Raw genomic sequence first — 17,338 nt, 5'->3', positions numbered from 1 at the left:
GCACAGGGGAGGCACCATGGAGATGCGAGGGTAGAGCGACCTCCCATTCTGCCACAGAAGCTTAAATTTCCAAATTTTCTATATTTTTAAAGTTCCATCACCGCAAGCTCTCGGAAGTAACGCACAAGCTTGCGCTCAGCGGCGGTGCCGAGGCCGGAAGTGATGAATTGCTCCACGAGAAACCGGCTGCGGGGGGCATTTCCGCTTCCGGGCGAGAGGTGGTCGCCATGGCGGTGCTGGCTTCCAACCCTAACAACCCCGTGGTGTTCTTCGATGTCACCATCGGAGGCCAGGTAGGGCCCGGGCCGGGGTGGAGCGGGCGGGCAGCGGGGAAGAGGCGGCCCCACTCGGTTCTGACGCTCTGTCGCTGTGCAGGAGGTCGGCCGCATGAAGGTGGAGCTCTTCGCCGACGTGGTGCCCAAGACGGCCGAGAATTTCAGGTAAGCCTCGGGCGCCTGGAAGAGACGGGGCGCCAGAGAGGCAGTGGCTAGAGCGTCACTTGCAGTCTCGAGCGGCGGCGCTTCTTGCCGCTTCTTGCGGCCTTTCAATCCTCCGCGCGAAGCGAAACCACAGAAGCGGAGTGGCCTAGAGCGACGCCCCCTGGCTTATAGATATATGGCAGTAGAGCGGACCGCGCGCCCGCTCGTCTTTTCCACGGAGCTCTTTCGTGGGCCTCCCCTTCTGCGTATGAGCCGGTGAGGAAACCGCGGCGTAAAGGTGGCGGGGATTTGGGTGCTTTGCTCCGTGTATGTGATGGCCGTCTCTATAGCGACAGATAGAGAGAGGTACGTGCATATACATGCACTTAACTGCTTGGGTCTGTATGCCATGTGTCACTTGTATTTATAACATACTTTGTCCTGCAAAGGGGCTGGCATGATCCTCCTCCTCTCCATTTTCTTCTCACAACTACCCTGTGGGGTAGGCTGAGATGGCGACCAGTTTATTCTAATGTGCGGCTGGACATTCTGTGTGCAGTTGCAAAACAAAAAAATCAAGAAATTTGTTGTGTGGTTGGGAATATGAGCGTTAGTCTTGTTATGGAGATGTTCGCACATTGGGAATAGCAAAGTTGCATCACGTTCTTGTGCGGTTGAAAACAATGCTTAGAATAGATTAGGTAAAAGTGCATTGATTCCCTCCGCCTGGCACCCAATGTGGCACTCCAAATAAGAACTGGGTGAGAAGGAGCAGGGAGTCCTCCGTTCCCTGAGTCCTGTCATTTGCACATTTACCTGAATTTCTGCATTGCATTTCTACAGGTGGTTTGCATGGTCTGCTTCCACCGCTGAGGGGACAGGGGCTTCTAAAGGGGGCTGGGAAAGGACAGTGCTGAACTCAGTTTTTTCTATATTCTCTTTATTTATTCATTGCATTTCCAACACCCTATCCCATTCTCAGGCTACCTTAACAGAAATGTAATATCTAATGTGACAACTGCAGTGGCAAAAGCATGCAGAAGTCTTTGTGATGGTCCCACAGAGACGCTCTCAGTGACCACCGATGGTTGCAGAGGAGGCCTTCGTGCTCAACTTACTCGTGGAATGGCCTTTTTGGTGGTGACCGCTTGGCTTAGGAACTCCTGTTGATGTGGCGAACTGGGGCTTGCCAGTTCAGGCCAGACCTTTAGACGGGGCCTCCTGAAAGTTGCATTCTGTATCATCCCCACTGCTCCTGCAGAGGCTGTCCTTCCCCTTCCCGAAAGCTGGCACAGGGGGGCGCAAGACAGCGTTGTTCCTCATACCAGTCCTCCTGCCCCCGTAGCAACCAGGAGACCTTCTATGGGGCCATCCTCCGACTTTCACCAGTCCTGATAGGAGGGGGAGCCAAGTGAATGAAGGACAAAAGGAAGGTCTTTCCCTTGCTCACGAGGCTGTTCCTGGCTCTGTCCCAGGCACTGTATCTCAGGGTTTGGGAAAGAGACTTGAGTTCCTAATCCCAGTCCTTTGGCGTTAGGCTCAAAGTCACCTTCAGGTGCGGTTCTCCCCAGTAGCAGCATGAGTCCACCCTGCATTTGAAAGAATATTGCGCGCTGCGGTGGGCAAAAGCGTCTCCGGCCATGGGTGGCGACTGTTTGCCCAGTAATGGACTTGATTATCATTCGCCCTTTGCAACTAGACATTTTATCATTTTTGGAGCAAAATTGATATTTATTTATTTGATTTATAATCTGCTTTATTAGCCACAAGCCTCCCTGGGTGGGGTACAGCAATAAAAACCATACAAAACAATATAAAATAGTAAACATCTTTAGTGGTGTCTGCATCTTCAGTAAAGTGCAAACCATTGGTTCCAGAATTGGGCATCTTCGTTGTGGCTTTAACTTATACCTGTTTTCCTTCTTTTCAGGCAGTTTTGTACAGGTGAATTCAGGTATGTCGGTTTTGTAGTTCTCTCGAAAATGAAACGTAAGTGAGCAAACTGGGAAAACAGTGGCAGAGGCTGAGTTGCACAGGAGGGATCTGTATGTATGGGTAGCTGTGACTTCCAGGTGTTTTTATGGTGGCAAAAGTTCCTCTCAAGGAAAGGAGTCTTTTTTTTTGTGATGACAAAAAGGATGAAAGGAGACAAGGCGGCTTGTCTCTTTGGTAAAGAAAAACCAAAGAGCACCTACTAAGGAGTGACCTGGCTTGGCACATGGGCTTGTCTGCGCACTTGTGCATAATTTCTTTGGAATTTTAAAAAAGGAGTTAATTGCTGACAACACCAAAAGAAAATCTCAAAAAGTGACGCTCATCCTGGATTTATTTTATAGCAGCCAGGAGTTGGCAACTGGTTTCATTCATTTAAACCTTGAGAATTAGAAGCTCATCTACAAGTACAAACATTCTCATCCTACTAAACTCACGGTTTGCACAAATATGGTGTTTTCGGTTCTGCCCCCTTTGCCCTGCCCAATTTATGCCCTCAGGAAACGGTTTCTTTTGTTTTGGTCCCATGTGAATTTTAAAATAATGTTTTAGCATTGGCCCAAGGAGTCCTAACTGTGGCTGAAAGAGTTGAGTCTTGGTGGGTGGTATTTGGGGATGAGCAGAGGGGGGACCAAAGGCCAAGTCTATTTTGTAGTTTGCTTTGGACTTGGAAAATCTCCAAGGGAGCAAGAAGACTATGCAGAATCGGGGGTTGCCCACTGTGTGCCCCGAGGCATGGCTGGCAGTCTGCTAAACCTCTTGAGTTCTGCCAGTGCAGACTCCGCCTGGCCTGAGTGCCGGGGTGGGGAGCACCTCTGCCCACTCACTGCCCCTCCCCCAGGAGGCCAGTCTCTCCCTTGGTCACAGGAAGGCTCTCCATATGGCTCCAGTGGGCCTGGAAGCTTTGTTGGACATCTGCTTGGCTTTGCATCAGTCTTTCCGAGTCTGGTGCCTCCTGGGTGGGTGGGACTGCATCTCCCCTCATTCCCAGCAAGCATGGCGAAAGGCGGTCCCAGACGTCCCGAGGGCACCAGACTCGGGCAGGTTGCTGAGTCCAGTCTCCCTCCATCCTCTCGACGCAGAGCAGTGTTGTTCCCCCCACCCCCTGAGGCCCTCCGGGTCCCCACTTCAGGGGGCACTGTGGGCCACCAACGCCTCAGGGGCCATAAGGATGGCAGTTCCTGTCCTCTGAGACTGTTTGTTTCTCTGTCGTCGTCTAGGAAAGATGGCGTTCCTATTGGCTACAAAGGCAGCACTTTTCACAGGTACGTCGCTCTCTGGGCTTTTGGAGCACGGCTCTCAATGTCCCAGTAGCTCCTCCTGGTTTTCTTCTTCGACTGCCATGGCTGACAGGCTGGATGCTGCTTGTCCAGCAGTGCAATCATTAGAGCAGGGCCTGGAACTTGGGCCTCCAGGTGATGGGTGCTGTATTCCAACCCCTGCGACCATCGGCCGAACTGGCTGGGGCTGAAGGGAGTTGTGTTCACCAGTTTCCTCACCCAGGTCTAGGCCACAATGTGGGAAACCGCGCCTCAGACAGGGGAATGTTCACAGCTAAGATGGGTGCGCCCTTGGTCGCAAGAGTCGGCTCTGCTTCTGCGGCCTGTTGCAGCTGGATCAGACCCTGCTGCGGGGTGAAGGGAGGGGCAATCCAAAAGCAAGCCCATAAACAGACAGTGGTCAAGGGCAGGGGTTCTCCAGGTAAGAGGAAGACTTCCAAAAGAGCAGTCCAAAGGGGGCCAAGAGAAAACGCAGTGAAAGAAACAGAGTCAAGCTGAACTCAAGATAGGTCACGCAAAGGGGCAATCTCAGAGCGAGGTTAGAGGCCCTGGAGCTGGTGGGAGAGGTTGTTGCCAGCAGCGCCAGCAATGGCACGGCAGGCGCATATTGCCAGAGCCTCCCCCAGGGGCGTCTCCCGCTCAAGGGGCCCTCCTCAAAGGCTGCCTCTTGAGGCAAGGATGCTCGGGGGGGACGGGGGGGAATCACCCGGGCTCTGCTTCAGCAGTGGAGTTCCCTCCTCCTGTGAGGATGGAGCCTTGGTCAGCTCCCTGGGGGGCAGCCCAGATGGCAGCCCACCTCCTGCCATGGGTGACTCCCCACTGGCGGCCATCTCTGAGGGCTCTAGGTCTGTGGGCCTTCATTTGCCAAGGGTCGCTCCTCTGGGCTGCCGGTGTGGCCTAGGGGGCAGAGTGATGGGGGCCTTATATGTGCCCCTCCTCTTTCATCCTGCCCCCCCCCCCAACGGTGGTCATTCAGAGCTATCTGCCCTAAAAGCCGCACCTGGGGGCTACTCCATGCAGCCGCCCTCGCTGCTCGTCGTTGGCAGAGCTGTCTTCCATGCATTCATCCTGTGAATTTGAAGCTCGGAGCAGGCGGGAGGCAGGCCTCCGGATGGTTTGAACCCCAGCTCCGAGCATTCCTCATCATTGGCCATGCCTTCTGGGAGTTCAAAGACACAGCTGGGGATCTAACTTCTCCCTACCCTTGCTCAAAGTCAAGATGCCATCATCTTCCATGCTCGCAGCAGCAGATTCTGTAAACATGCCTCTTGGTATTCATAAAATAACGACAACACTTTTTTTGTCCGTCCCAAAGTCAAAGGCCATCATCTTCCATGCTCGCAGCAGCAGATTCTGTAAACATGCCTCTTGGTATTCATAAAATAACGACAACACTTTTTTTGTCCGTCCCAAACTTAATGCCCAGCACACTGATTGTGAACCTGTGCTCTAAGGATGGCTATGAAAGGGGCTCCTGCATAATTCTCCACTGAGGTGGAACACGAGGCTTAAAACGTGGTCCTGTGTACGTTGGGACAACGAAAGAGTCTGGCAGCTCCCGGTAATCTCCGGCAAGCTGCGCTGCCTGGGCGGGCGCTGGGAGTCGCAGGGGAGGGGCTGTGTTTGTTTGGACTGAACATGCACAGTATGTGGCCCGTAAGTAAGTTTCTGAGCAGCCGGTTCATGTCATGGAAGTGCCACTGGTGAGCTTCTCGAAGTGCTCGTGACGGTTTGGCCTGCCAGTATGGAAATATTGCTGTGTTGGCTGACGGCCGGGCTGCTGAATGACTGGCAGCTGTTCAGACTGCCCTTAAAGAGTCACTGTTTTATATGTCTGTTTCATAATATCATTTCCCCCTTCTTTTTAAGGGTTATAAAAGACTTTATGATCCAAGGAGGTGATTTTGTAAATGTACGTACTGCATCTTTTGTTTCTTTTTCGCTCTGCTTCGCTGTGCACCTGCCTGATGGGCGCAGCGGTGCTCTCACCTGGAATCCGCATTCCTAATTCTCTGCACCACATTGTTCTATTTGTGCTTGGCTAAATGGCCAAGTGGGTGCAGCCTCACCTCCCAGAACAGCAGGCCCCTCGTGGAGAGTACAGCCAGTTTTGTGTTGTTTTGTGCGAGCGTCAGAAAATAGACAATTAAGGGTGCAGTCTTACGCCCGTTGAGGCAGGAAAAACTCCCAGCTGTGCCCTCCGGGGAATGCCGGGAACTGCAAACTTTTTTCTGTTTCAAGGTTATTAGGATTGTGCCTTAATGCTTTGCCAGGTATGGCTAAATTGCTGCCTGAGGATGCATGTCTCAAGGTGACACACCAGATGCATCAGTCAAGGCAGACAACTAAATATTGGTTTAAAATAAATGATCAGCCCAGAATGATCAGCCCCTTGCTTCTAGAAAAGCTGCATCACACCAGCTAAAGGAAATCCAAAACAGTTCCCCCGGTCGGCGGGTACGTATCGCCCAGGGGTCCTGCCATGAAATGTTGCAGTGCGGAGAGCCGTGGCCCAGGAGTCTTTCCATCCCTTCTCTTCGTGCCTCTCCTGTTCCTGCTCCCACCGTGCCCAACATGCAGGAAGGATTCTGTGGCCTCTGGGCAGGGGGTTTATCCCCCACTTCCCCATTAAGCTTCTTCCCTATAAAGGTTTTTCCAGACCTTGGGAATGTCCCATGCCTGCTGGTGCCTCTCTGGCCTGCATGGAAGGCGCCGTTTTGGCTGCAGGAGTGACTGTCTGTGACTGGCAGATGTCTTGCAGTCTTATGTTATGAGGCTTCGGCAAGGGGCAGCATAGAAATGTTGATGATGATGATGATGATGATGATGATGATGATGATGATGATGATGATGTAGGCCTCTTGGCAAATCTCAGGCCCTGTCGAACTTCTAGTCCAAACTATCTTGTGGGGCAAAAATGGAGGAATGCAAGAGGGACAAATGAGGGTGGAGTAGAAAGGAGATGGGAAAATGCCTTGACATGAACTTAAGATTTCTCAGAACTGGGATTGAGGAACTAGGAGGGTAAGCCCGGTAGTCATTTGGAAAGCGTGGGTTTTAAGAAAGAATTTCAAGGAAGGGGGAGGCATGGCACCACCAGGGTGAATAATTCAAGCTCATGAACCAGGAGAAATCACCGTCTCCCATGGGTGGTTCTTGCGGCTTTCAGTTGACCCATATGCGTGTCTCACAGGGGTTTGTCCCAGTGCCATTTGAAAAGCAAAACAACCAACAGAAACGGGCATTGCCACCTACGATCAGTTCTAATTGATGACTAGGATCGTGCCTTGATCAAGACTTCTGTGTAACTCAGGGGTGTGTGTGTGTGTGTGTGTGTGTGTGTGTGTGTGTGTTTACTTCTTGCAAAACCAAGTGGTAGACATAGCATGATGCTAGCGGCCATCGGGTTCAGCCCAGAAAAATCATTTTAATGCTTGTTTCCTCAAAAAATACCAAGATTGGGAACCTCTCCTTGTTTTAAAGTAGGCCTGGGACAGCTCCAACCCATGCTGCTCCCTGAAAATTGTACCAAAAAGTTTTTTAAAAATTTATGAAATGAAAAGGCGCCTGTGGCCACTATGAAGCAGCAAAGTTTTAATTTAGCAGTTTAGCCTTTCTGGCATTCTTTAGCACTTTGGCCTAGTTTGCAGCTGAACGTTGGCAGCAAACAGGCATCTCTCTCTACTTTGCCCTCTTTTAGCATGGCGCGACCTGCACTGCGCCCCACGGAGGAGCATCCTGGGGGCAAAAAAGCTCCTTGGGTGCCCCATTTTGCTCACCCATTTTGAAGGGACTCCGTGTTTCTGCCCATCTCGCAGGGCTGCTGTTGCAGCAGTGAGCCACACTGCCACAATTCCGGTAGAGTCAGAGGTCTCTGTGGTAACGGCAGTGTGTGGCAGGAACCATTCATGTGCTCTGCAAGGTGCGGGCTACAGAGCCAGTCGGTGTGGGTGGGGTTTGCAGCCTGGCTCAGCTCCTGCCTTCTGAGAAGTACCAGCTTCCACTGCCTCTTGGGTTACTGGGAACAGGACAGGAACAGTGCAGCACTTGGCCCTCTAGCCTCTTAAAAGTTCAGAATTGCACTCCCACAAACTTGTTTCCAGGCTTTTGTTTATGGGTTAGCGTTGAAAAGCTAATTTTCTAGGCGTAGGCAATCCAAATTCTGCCCTCTGGAGAGACCATTCAGCTTGTTGCTGCCTTGTTTTGTATAATTTATTCTGGTTTTTGCTATCTACCAGGAAGAGGCATGGTGCTTCCCCACCTCCAGTTTCTGGGTTTTCCCTGGGTTTTCCCTACAGACTCTTCTCAACCCATCAGAGCTAGAAACTTGCTTTTTAGAAAGGCATGGCTTCCTCAGACAAAATTCTGCATTCTGTCCCATATGATTGGACACATACAGGTCTTCTCATATCCCAGTCAGAGAGAGGGCGAATTGGGGCCTTCAGAGTTGCCTAGAATAAAGGGCTGCAGGGGCAGGAAGCGCCATGCTGCCATTTCATGTGAGCCTCATGGCTTTGTGAGCCGGTGCACCTTTGGGCAGGAGGGAGGGAAGGCGCTGATGCCTTTGCGGGGACAAACCCACAGCCAGCCAGCCCACATGAGATGCATTTGAAGGCTGCAAGGAGGTCCTGTGGTTGTTTGAGCTCCAGGAAATGGCTTGGGTGGAAGCTGGTCACCTGCATCTTTCTGAGCAAACAAAAGTGCTCCAGGGGAAATGGCACACCTTGAGCGGGTGATAAAGCCGTGCCAGCCCACCGATTGTCCCAGAAGCATGCAAAAAATACTGCTCATGTTTCAGCTGAGATTAAAAAACACGGCTGCGCTTGTGGCCAGGACTGGTGCTAGGCTCGCACCTCCCACTGAACCACGCAGTCATTCCAGGCTCTCCTCTGCACACAGCTAGGCTAGGGCTGTGGATCTGCCTAGAGATCATTTTAAGCAGAATGGAAGTCTGCTTGTCCCCCAAAGAATCCCGCATGTTGCAGCAGATTCGAGGCACATTTGAGGGCTCACAGCCCTGTTGGCCTCACGATTGGAGAACGGCAAGAACTCCCTGGAGCACAGCACATCACAAGTCACGATTGTCTGAGTGGCCTTCCCAGGAAACAGCCCTTCCCTCTGTATCCACCACATCAAGAAGCCGCCGTTAAATTTCTGGACAAACCTCGCGCTTCCCGAGAAACAATTTTGAAGACCCCTGACCTCAGTCCACCCAGGCTTCCTGTGCAGCTTTAAAGGGCAGCTATGATGCAGTGCTTTACCCTTGCAGGAAGACACACATGCATAAACACACACAAACACACAGAATGTAAATGCAGAATAAACTCCCTTCCCCCACAGTTCTGGCCGCCAACTGCACGTTCAGCAAGTGGTTGGCATGTGCTCTCATAAGGACAGTAAAAACTCTCCTGCATGTTATTTCTTCATATTAAAAGAAAGAGGCAGAGAATTTAATTTCCTTTTGTAATACCAATATATAATACTGTGCTTGTAATACATAATTTTGCGCACACATGTGCACATGTGTATTCTTATCCAGGAAGCATGTCGGCCATTAGCTATCTAGGTCAGGAGCTGCAGCGTTTCCTGGCACAGAATTTGAAAACCGGCTGCTTGGGGGATGCTGTTTGAACAGGGCGGCTCCTTTCCTGACCGTGCCCCCTCCCGTTTGAGGAGGAGGACCTTCAAGAGGTGCTGTTTTTGGAGTGCAGCTCCTGTGCCAGCTCTCCCAGATCACCATCAATGGGGGTGTCTTGCCACTAGAGCGGAGGGCACCCGGCTGGGGAGGCTGCTGGAGTGCGGCAGCTGGGCATTCGGAAGAACACAGGGGAGGAGCTGCTCTACCGTTCTTTCTGATGAGAACGCAGGACGGGCCCTGCTGGGTTTGGATAGAGGCCTCCAGTTGCACCTCTGCTCCAAGCAGCGGCCAGGTCGATGCCCCCAGGGAGCCCCCAAGTCCCTAAGCTGGGCTTGCAGGTGATAGCTCACCAGCAGCGTCCCCTCTGCATACCAAGGAAGACTGCCCCTGAACCTGGGGGCTCCACTTAGCGGTGCTGGCTTGCCAGAGCTGCCTTCCGGGTCCCTTGACGGGTCCCTTCAAAGCTCGCCACACTTCGAGGCAAGGGATCCCATCGGCGAAGCCGCGTCCTGCCTCGTGCCCACACTGCATTCACATTCCGTCCGCTTCCTTGGATGTCATGGGTCTGGCTTGGTTGGAGGAGGGGGAGGAAAACCATTCCTCTGTCTTCACTTTCTCCACAGGATGCATAATCTTATAACAAGCAAGTGGAGCTGATTTTTGGGCCGCTGAAGCCATCACAAAAGGAATAACAAAACGCATTAATAAACACTAGGCCAACATTCCAGCAAGTAGCGTTATTCCTCTCTGACATTCAGATTATCAGCGATGCCAGTCTGCCTTAACATTGACATTTGAAAAGCAAACTGGCCACCTTTTCCAAAATACAAGGGAAGTAAACAACCACATAATCTTACATGCGTCACCCCTTCTATTTTTCCCCTTCTGTCCTAAATGAGGATTTTTTGAAGTGGTCTCTTTCCAATCTGTATCTGTTACTTATCCATCCATAAATCTATTTTACTCTATTCTGATTACACACAAATGTACTTTTAAAAATAGCCTGTATGAATATTCAAATTGGGCACACATTTAAAAAGTATTGAAATTTTCCTTTTTTGGGTCAGGAGCTGAAGCGTTTGGGAAGTACAAAAGGCAGGCAAAGCCAGAATGCATTCCAGTTTGCAAGCCTGCCCCAAAAGTCCAGGTTTTGTCACTTTACCTCAGAATTTGCAAGGACGGGATTTCTGCAGTACCAGCCTGCCTTCTTCAGGAAGATGCGGTGTCCCCGCCAAGATATCTCCATCTTCAACTAGTTCACCCTTTCTGGCAACCTCCTTCAGTTCGGGGGGGGGGCGGGGGGGGCAAATGGGAGGCACACATGAGGCGAAGGACACGGATCGGGGCACCTTTCTAGGTTGCGGCAAGTGATTTGGTGACACCGTCTCGTCCCTCTGTCGTCACGAAGGTGGCAAACGTTCTGCCATCCCAGAGAACAGAACGACCCGCTCGTGTTTCCCTGGGAGCCAGTCCTGCTGTGCTCGGCAAGGCCTATTCCCAGGCGAGTGCGGAGCACGCAGGCTTGCCTCCTGCCGGGGGAATTCTTCCGGGTGGAACTGAGCACCTTCCCCTTGCCTTCGCAGGGAGACGGCACTGGAGTGGCCAGCATATACCGGGGGCCCTTTGCAGACGAGAACTTCAAACTGAAGCACTCGGCTCCTGGCTTGCTGTCCATGGTGAGTGAATGGCTGGGAAGGGTCAGGGCTGGGCTGCTGGTGTCTTTGGGTCGGGGCCTCCGGAGGAGCTGTGCTGGCAGGTGAAGTCTGCATTTTCGGGGTTAATGTACCATGCAGGCCGCGGCAGGGCCGGACCAGGCGGAGGTGTGGGGGCAGCAGCTTCTGGGCGAGTCTGGGCTCCTGGCCTGACTCTGCTCTGCGGGTGCCCAGCTGCAAGCCCCAGAGCCAGCTTGGAGGCACCCGGGCCACCCCAGCGAGACCCGCCTGGGAGGGCCGCCCAGTGCAAGGCCCCGGGGCCCTCTGCGCCATGCCTGGGGCACGTTCAGAGCGAGGGGGTAAGGTTTCCAGTAGCAAGGCAAAGGGGCTGGCTCCTCTGCAGCCGCTGCCAGGTTGCTTCTGCATTGCACTGGCCCTGTTTTAAGTGCAGCGGGCGGGGGAGTGTCCAGACATTGCCGTTGGACAGTGGCGCTTCCAGCAAGGAGATGTTGAAGCTGGCAGGATGGACAAGGCCCTCTCTGTTACTACGAGCGAGTTTGGAAGGCACCCAGCAGTGACGGGTGAGCGGCCAAGCTGCACATCCTCCTGAACATGAGGAGTGGGTATGTGTAGACACCAGAAGCCTTTTACGGAACATGCATTGAAAACTGATCAAATTGATTTAATTAAAATTAATGACAGATGTTTAGGGAACCTGGCTTGCCTGGTCTCCACACTTGAGGACTGCCTAGAAATCATTTTAAGTAGAATGGAAGTCAGTGCACTGGACCTGGAAAGCACGAAGGGGCATGAGCCCGCCCCCCCGCTCACAGCCGCGTTCCTGGAAGGCTCCAGGCCATCCTCCCCCTTTGCTGCTTGTCCTGGGGGTGGGGGCTGCTCCTGCCCCTGCTGTGCCAGCCAACAGCTTCAGGGCGTGTTGTGCGCAGGCGCATCACCTGTTCTGTGCTTCAGCAGCATGGTGGCAAAGGGGAGAAGGCTTAAGCCCCCCCCCCCCGCCGGCCCCTGCGGTCCAGATTCTCATGAGCAAATCCGGTGGCTGAAAAGAAACAGATGCGCAAGGCCAAGCGCACACTTCAGTTCTGTGGCAAGCAGGTAGGAGCTGCAGGTGTGCTTGGAGCTGGAGGGGCCTGTGCATTGGCAGGTGAACGATGGAAAGGTGGCAGGCCTGGTGACTGGTGTCCCCGAGGTCGAGGCGCCCCCCGAGCCTGGTGCAAACTGCTCACGGCCAGCTGAGCGTCCTGCAAGACGGGGAATTGGCTCGCCGGTCAGCCCTTTGGCAATGAAATAAGTTCCACTTCTGTGTGCAGACCAGAGCGCTTTGGCTGCTGAAGCAGCAGGCCGGGGGTGGGTTCAGGCGGGGCCGGGGATTCCACGCGGCTCTCCTGCGCCCCCGTCAAGCCAGAACAGAGCACGGGGGAGCACTGTTGCCAAGCAAAGTTGCGCTTCCCCCCTTGATGTTGCATGCGACTCTTCCGCCAGGCAAACAGCGGCCCGAGCACCAACGGATGCCAGTTCTTCATCACATGCTCCAAGTGTGACTGGCTGGATGGGAAGCACGTGGTGTTCGGTGAGTGACGGCAACCTGGCCGGGGCCAAGACCTACCTGACGAGGAGTCTTGGGCTCTTCTCCCCGCTGCCCCCGGTCTCTTTCAGACAACAGCCTTGCCCCCACACCTTCTGATGACTGACAGCACCGTCTGCTTTTGCAAGACCGCTTGGGGAGCGTGCCTTGTTTGAGAAACTCGGCGTCAGTGCCTCTCCATGCCGGCCCTACAAAACGCCTGTGTGGCTCTTACAGTCCCATGCACGAGTGCGCTTTCTGTATTTCAGCCACACACCGACCACTAGACTCTTTCATTCCCTCCAGCATTGATGCATTAATTAATACTTGCTCACTGCTTGATATCGCATCTCTAAAGGTTCGGTCCTGTTTATGTCTGGACGGAGAAAGGGCCTACCACTCACAGCCTGCCCAGCCAAAATGTGCCACGGACATGCCCAGAATTGGACCCCAAGTGGTCTGGATGTCAGTTATCAGGCATAAGCTGGAGAAAACGTGCATAAGCAGGGGTGCCTTCATGAGGTGTCGAAAGCCCCCTCACACAGCACGGCCTGGTTATTTAAGCTGTAGGCCAGGGATGTGCGCGTCCTGTTTTGAACCTACGTGCCCCATCTGGGGGCGCATGTCATGCAAACCTGGGTACTGGGTAATTAAACAACCTTTTGTTCCCCAGATCCTAACAGGGTTATACAAGCTCTAAATAACCCTTGATGGATGGATTGACCCAACGTAGTCCAACCCCTCCATTAGGAGTTGCATATTCAAAACAGTGCCTGCACATACCATGACTCATTGCAGGTTGGTTAACCCATGAGAAACCACCATGTCATGCAAATGGGGTCATAATTTACCCCAAATAGCAGAGTTACTTATATGGTCCTGTGAGTGGCTGCCTTGGAAGCCAGCCCTCCACGGTTATTGCCATGCCGGCCACGGAGAAGGGAGATCCAGCCTGGAATTCTTTTCTACCAGCAGCCGCTTACACACATTGTCCCATGCACTAACAGAGAGGTTTCACACACCCTAAGGAAAGGCGAGACTGCAGAAGCTGTCCTGTCAGGATTATTGATTACTCTTCTAATTATATTTCCTGCCAGGATCAATTGTTGGATACAGTTGATAAGGCACTGCCTGGTTTCTGGGCACAAGCAGGTTTGGTGTTGGTTTTGCTTTTGTAAAATGTGTACAGCATCTAGCAACATGAAGTGTTTTGTAAAATAATAATAATGATAATAGTAATAAAATTGATTTTGCACAGGATTTGGAGGGAAGTAGCAGTGAGCGGGAGTCTCTCTCACGGCTTTAAGCTGCCTGAATATGCAACCCAACCCAGTCACTGTCATTCCATGCTCCATGTACCTTGTTCCTTGTCAAAAAATGGGGAGGGGCACACCTGTTGGCACAAAACTGTCCCTGCCCCCTTTTCTCATGTACTTGTCTGTCCTTTTTATCTGGCAGGTAAAATAATTGATGGACTCCTTGTCATGAGAAAAATTGAAGTAAGTATTTCAGCAGAAGGCGCTTCAGTCATTTTCCTTGGTGGGCTCAGTTCAAAGGCATCGGGGAATCATACGGTGGTGCTGTTGGAAGAGGCCCGGGCAGCCAGGCTAATAATCCAAACTGGAGCTTGGCTGCTTGAGAATCTTTGCTTTCTGAAGCGACATTCTAGTCCTTGCTGTAGCAGCATGAAGCATGGCCAGGGTTGGAAGAGTTGGTGTGGGACTCTCCACGTCACGTGTCCTTCATACTATCCCGCTCGAACGATCAGTTCCGTGCCTTCCAGCTACTGGGTTAAAACTCCCCGTTGTGTCCAGCAGGCATGGCCTCTGGCCACAGATTTTGCAGTGTTGCTGGACCCCGTTTACATTGCTGGTGACGCATTTTCATCTGGCAGCTGAAAACTAGAAAGTTCACACCATGGAGGCTCCGATGATCCTTGGGAATTATAACTTGTAAAACCCCTGAAATGTGACACAAGGGGCCAGCTCTTTTTGAAAGAGCCGATCACGTATTATTTCCAACGTTCGTTCTGATCTTTATAGCTAAGGCTGCAGTGCTGTGCGTGTTCAGACCGAAAAGTGCCATGACAAAAGTGGCAGGTGCAGCCCTGGGGCTGGCGTTTTGAGGAGACGGGGAAGGGGGAAGCGATGCTTCACCGAGATAGGCAGAACGCTGGCGTTACTCCAGTCCTTGCGAGCTGGGACAAAAGACAGAGCCAGAACCGGCCACTGATGGCATTGATGCGCGGTGGGAGAAGCACGAGGCCCTCCTCTGCAGCGGAGCGATCGAGGCTGAACTGGTGGCAGCCTTCTGTACCAAGGACGCCTTCCGCCTTTGCTGAGGGCTTGGACCGCAGTGCCTTTGATACAGTCGCATAAAACGGGAGGAGCGTCTGTGCTACACACACGCGTGCAGGCGTGGCCAGGGCACCACACAGAAGACCCAAAGGGCTGAGGCTGGCGTCAAAGGCCCCGTTACCATTTCCGGAGAGGCGTGAGAGTGAAGGGACGGGGGCAGGGCTGCGCCGGTTCCTTCTGGGAACTGATGCTAACCCAGCTCTCTTGCGGATGGTGCTTTTTGCAGAACGTGCCCACCGGTCCAAACAACAAACCGAAGCTGCCAGTGGTGATCGCCCAGTGTGGCGAGATGTGAGGAGGCCACCCTTGGGTACGTACTCTCCTTTATCCATGTGGGTTTGGTGGTGGTTGTGGCAGCCACCACCTGGTATGCGGATTCCGCTCTTGAGGGGAGAGATATGCAAAGGGAGGCCGATGGTTGGGGTCTAGGGGAGGGATGCTTTTACAGAACTAGGTGCCAGTGCAGAATGCATGCTAGAAGTCCTGGCTCTTGGTTGACATAGCAGGTGCCCCGGAAGCCCATTTCTAGTCCATATTGCTCTGATGCCATGGCTTAAGAGCGCATGGCAGGTGCCGTCCAGGTGTATTCCAAGCAACTCCCCCATTCCCAAGCAGGAGCCAGTGGAGCTGCTACCTGAGAGGTTTCCAGCAGTCAGGCATTGGCCTCCGTCAGCCTTATAGCTCCTTGAGCCTTCCAGTGCCAAGCTGGACAAATTGTATGAATGAAATAACATGCAGAAAGTCCAAAACCGTGCTCCCCTGTGGAGTTTACAGGATCTGGCTTTCCATGCCGCCGTTTGGGTTGGTGTAGAATTCCTCTTTAAGTCAAGTTCATGGACGGTCCGTAGGCTTTGGCAAGCACTGACTCCTACAAAGCTCCTGGCTATAAGGTTGGAAGGGCCCAGGGCTAATTTCTGGAGTAGTTACCAGGGTAGAGAATCCATCCATGATGCACCTTATTGCTGGGGCAGGATATCCTCTGTTTCTGGATAAAGAGAAGTCTAATTTTTGCCACTTCCTCATTCCAGGTTAATATCTCATCTTGGATCACCACCATTTCCCAGTCGCTTCATCTTTGCTTCCCCTGGTGCCTCATTCCACCCACATTCCAGAATTTTTCCTCCTTGTAAATAAAGGGTTTTGTTTAAGTGTCTGTTCTTCCAACTGGATCCCTAGCGAGTCACCAAACAGAAAGGGATGTGAAAGCTTCTCTGGGCTATTGTCTTGTGAGACCCGTAGAGTTCTTCCATAAGATGAAGAAGAAGTTCAGTTCAGGATTGCTGCAGTTCAGGATTCCAGCAGGCTGGCAATTCCTTCTTTTAAGATAGACGTCCTTTTAAGATACTCCTGCCACCTCTCCCTTTGTGTCTGTTTTCTGTCTGCAGACCGACTGAGCATGACGTCTTGTGGGTGAGGGATTCTTCTTTGGGGTCGGTACTACAAGGTTGTTTTCTTTTACTTCTGCAAATTGTAGAGTTCCCTTCAGCTAGTTGCCACCTTCTCATTGGATAGTTCAACTGGAGAAATATGTGCTATTTTACAACCTTATGTTATCTTTAGATGTGATGACTCCTGTTTCCAGCTCAGGAGAATAAGGAACGAAAAGCCAGTAAGAAAGCCTTGGTAACGCTATAAACTATTTTGTCCAAGTGTTGGGTGTTTCAGGGTTTCGTCAATGGCTCCCCAAAAGAATAGAGCAAAGCAAAAGTAGGACAACTCTTGTGATTTTTCCCTTGTGTAGCAAGAATGATTTTAAATATATTCCTGCCTGCATTTCTCTTTAGTAGTCTCAAATGGCTAACAAAACAGAAACAGCTAAGCAGATGACATCAGCAGATGTCTTTACACTGCATCTTAAGCAATAAGCCACAAGGACTGAAAGCACAAAAGCCAGCAGAACACTTAAAACCATGAGCCGTGGCTGACTTGACATGTGCAAGCAAGAGGCAGCTAAGCCAACTACATTTCCAAGTGCCATCTATTCTTCTTGTTTCAGTCGTCTGCATTCCTTGAGGCAGATAGATGTTCCAGCGGACACTGATGTAGGAGAGGGAAGCTGGTAGGCTGGCTCATGAAATGAAGCGTTTCTTCTCAGAAGCTGCAGGTCGGCTCTGAAGGTACTCTCCCGTAAGCCACGCCAGGAAGGGCACATTGCGGCGAGTCTACAACAGCGGCTTCCGAGTGGCGGCTGGGACTCGCCGGTCCCAGTCAGAGCAGGGCCGAGAAAATGGCCAGTGCCCTTGCAGGCTATTGAAACTCGCCTGCCTGAATTTTGGCTTTGGGGTGGAGGTCTGTGCCGACATGTGGGAGAACAGCTCCCTACTGAGCACCCGCGGCGAAGTCCCGGCAGGGAGATGGCACCTCTTACCCCCCCCTTTTGAGTATGCGTACATGGATGTGTACGGGACACGTCACTTT

General features: G+C 52.2%; 1 protein-coding gene across 2 annotated transcripts; it reads left to right on the top strand.

The window, feature by feature from the left end:
- The first annotated feature begins 175 nt into the window (after positions 1-175).
- On the top strand, positions 176-16,068 carry PPIH (peptidylprolyl isomerase H). Of its 2 annotated transcripts, XM_044452335.1 has the most exons (10): positions 176-293; positions 376-440; positions 2,350-2,373; positions 3,632-3,676; positions 5,561-5,603; positions 10,913-11,005; positions 12,482-12,569; positions 14,022-14,062; positions 15,147-15,230; positions 15,949-16,068. In XM_044452335.1, the coding sequence occupies exons 1-9, from the start codon at positions 228-230 to the stop codon at positions 15,213-15,215; spliced, it is 534 nt and encodes a 177-aa protein (XP_044308270.1). In that variant the 5' UTR covers positions 176-227; the 3' UTR covers positions 15,216-15,230; positions 15,949-16,068. The 2 variants fall into 2 exon arrangements, with proteins under 2 accessions (XP_044308270.1, XP_044308271.1); XM_044452336.1 differs by lacking the exons at positions 176-293; positions 376-440 and adding an exon at positions 657-785.
- The last annotated feature ends 1,270 nt before the right edge of the window (positions 16,069-17,338 follow it).

The sequence above is a fragment of the Varanus komodoensis genome, unplaced genomic scaffold, assembly GCF_004798865.1.
Source record: "Varanus komodoensis strain SLA01 unplaced genomic scaffold, ASM479886v1 scaffold71, whole genome shotgun sequence".
NCBI lineage: Eukaryota > Metazoa > Chordata > Lepidosauria > Squamata > Varanidae > Varanus > Varanus komodoensis.
The sequence above is the reverse complement of the archived record's forward strand: the minus strand, read 5'-3'. Positions and strand labels throughout refer to the sequence as shown.

Bases quoted from the DNA above. Each gene is read 5' to 3' on its own strand.
- PPIH (XM_044452335.1), top strand. From the start codon at position 228: ATGGCGGTGCTGGCTTCCAACCCTAACAACCCCGTGGTGTTCTTCGAT. The intron at 441-2,349 runs GTAAGCCTCGGG...CCTTCTTTTCAG, and splicing joins AAGACGGCCGAGAATTTCAG to GCAGTTTTGTACAGGTGAAT. The intron at 2,374-3,631 runs GTATGTCGGTTT...GTCGTCGTCTAG, and splicing joins TTTTGTACAGGTGAATTCAG to GAAAGATGGCGTTCCTATTG.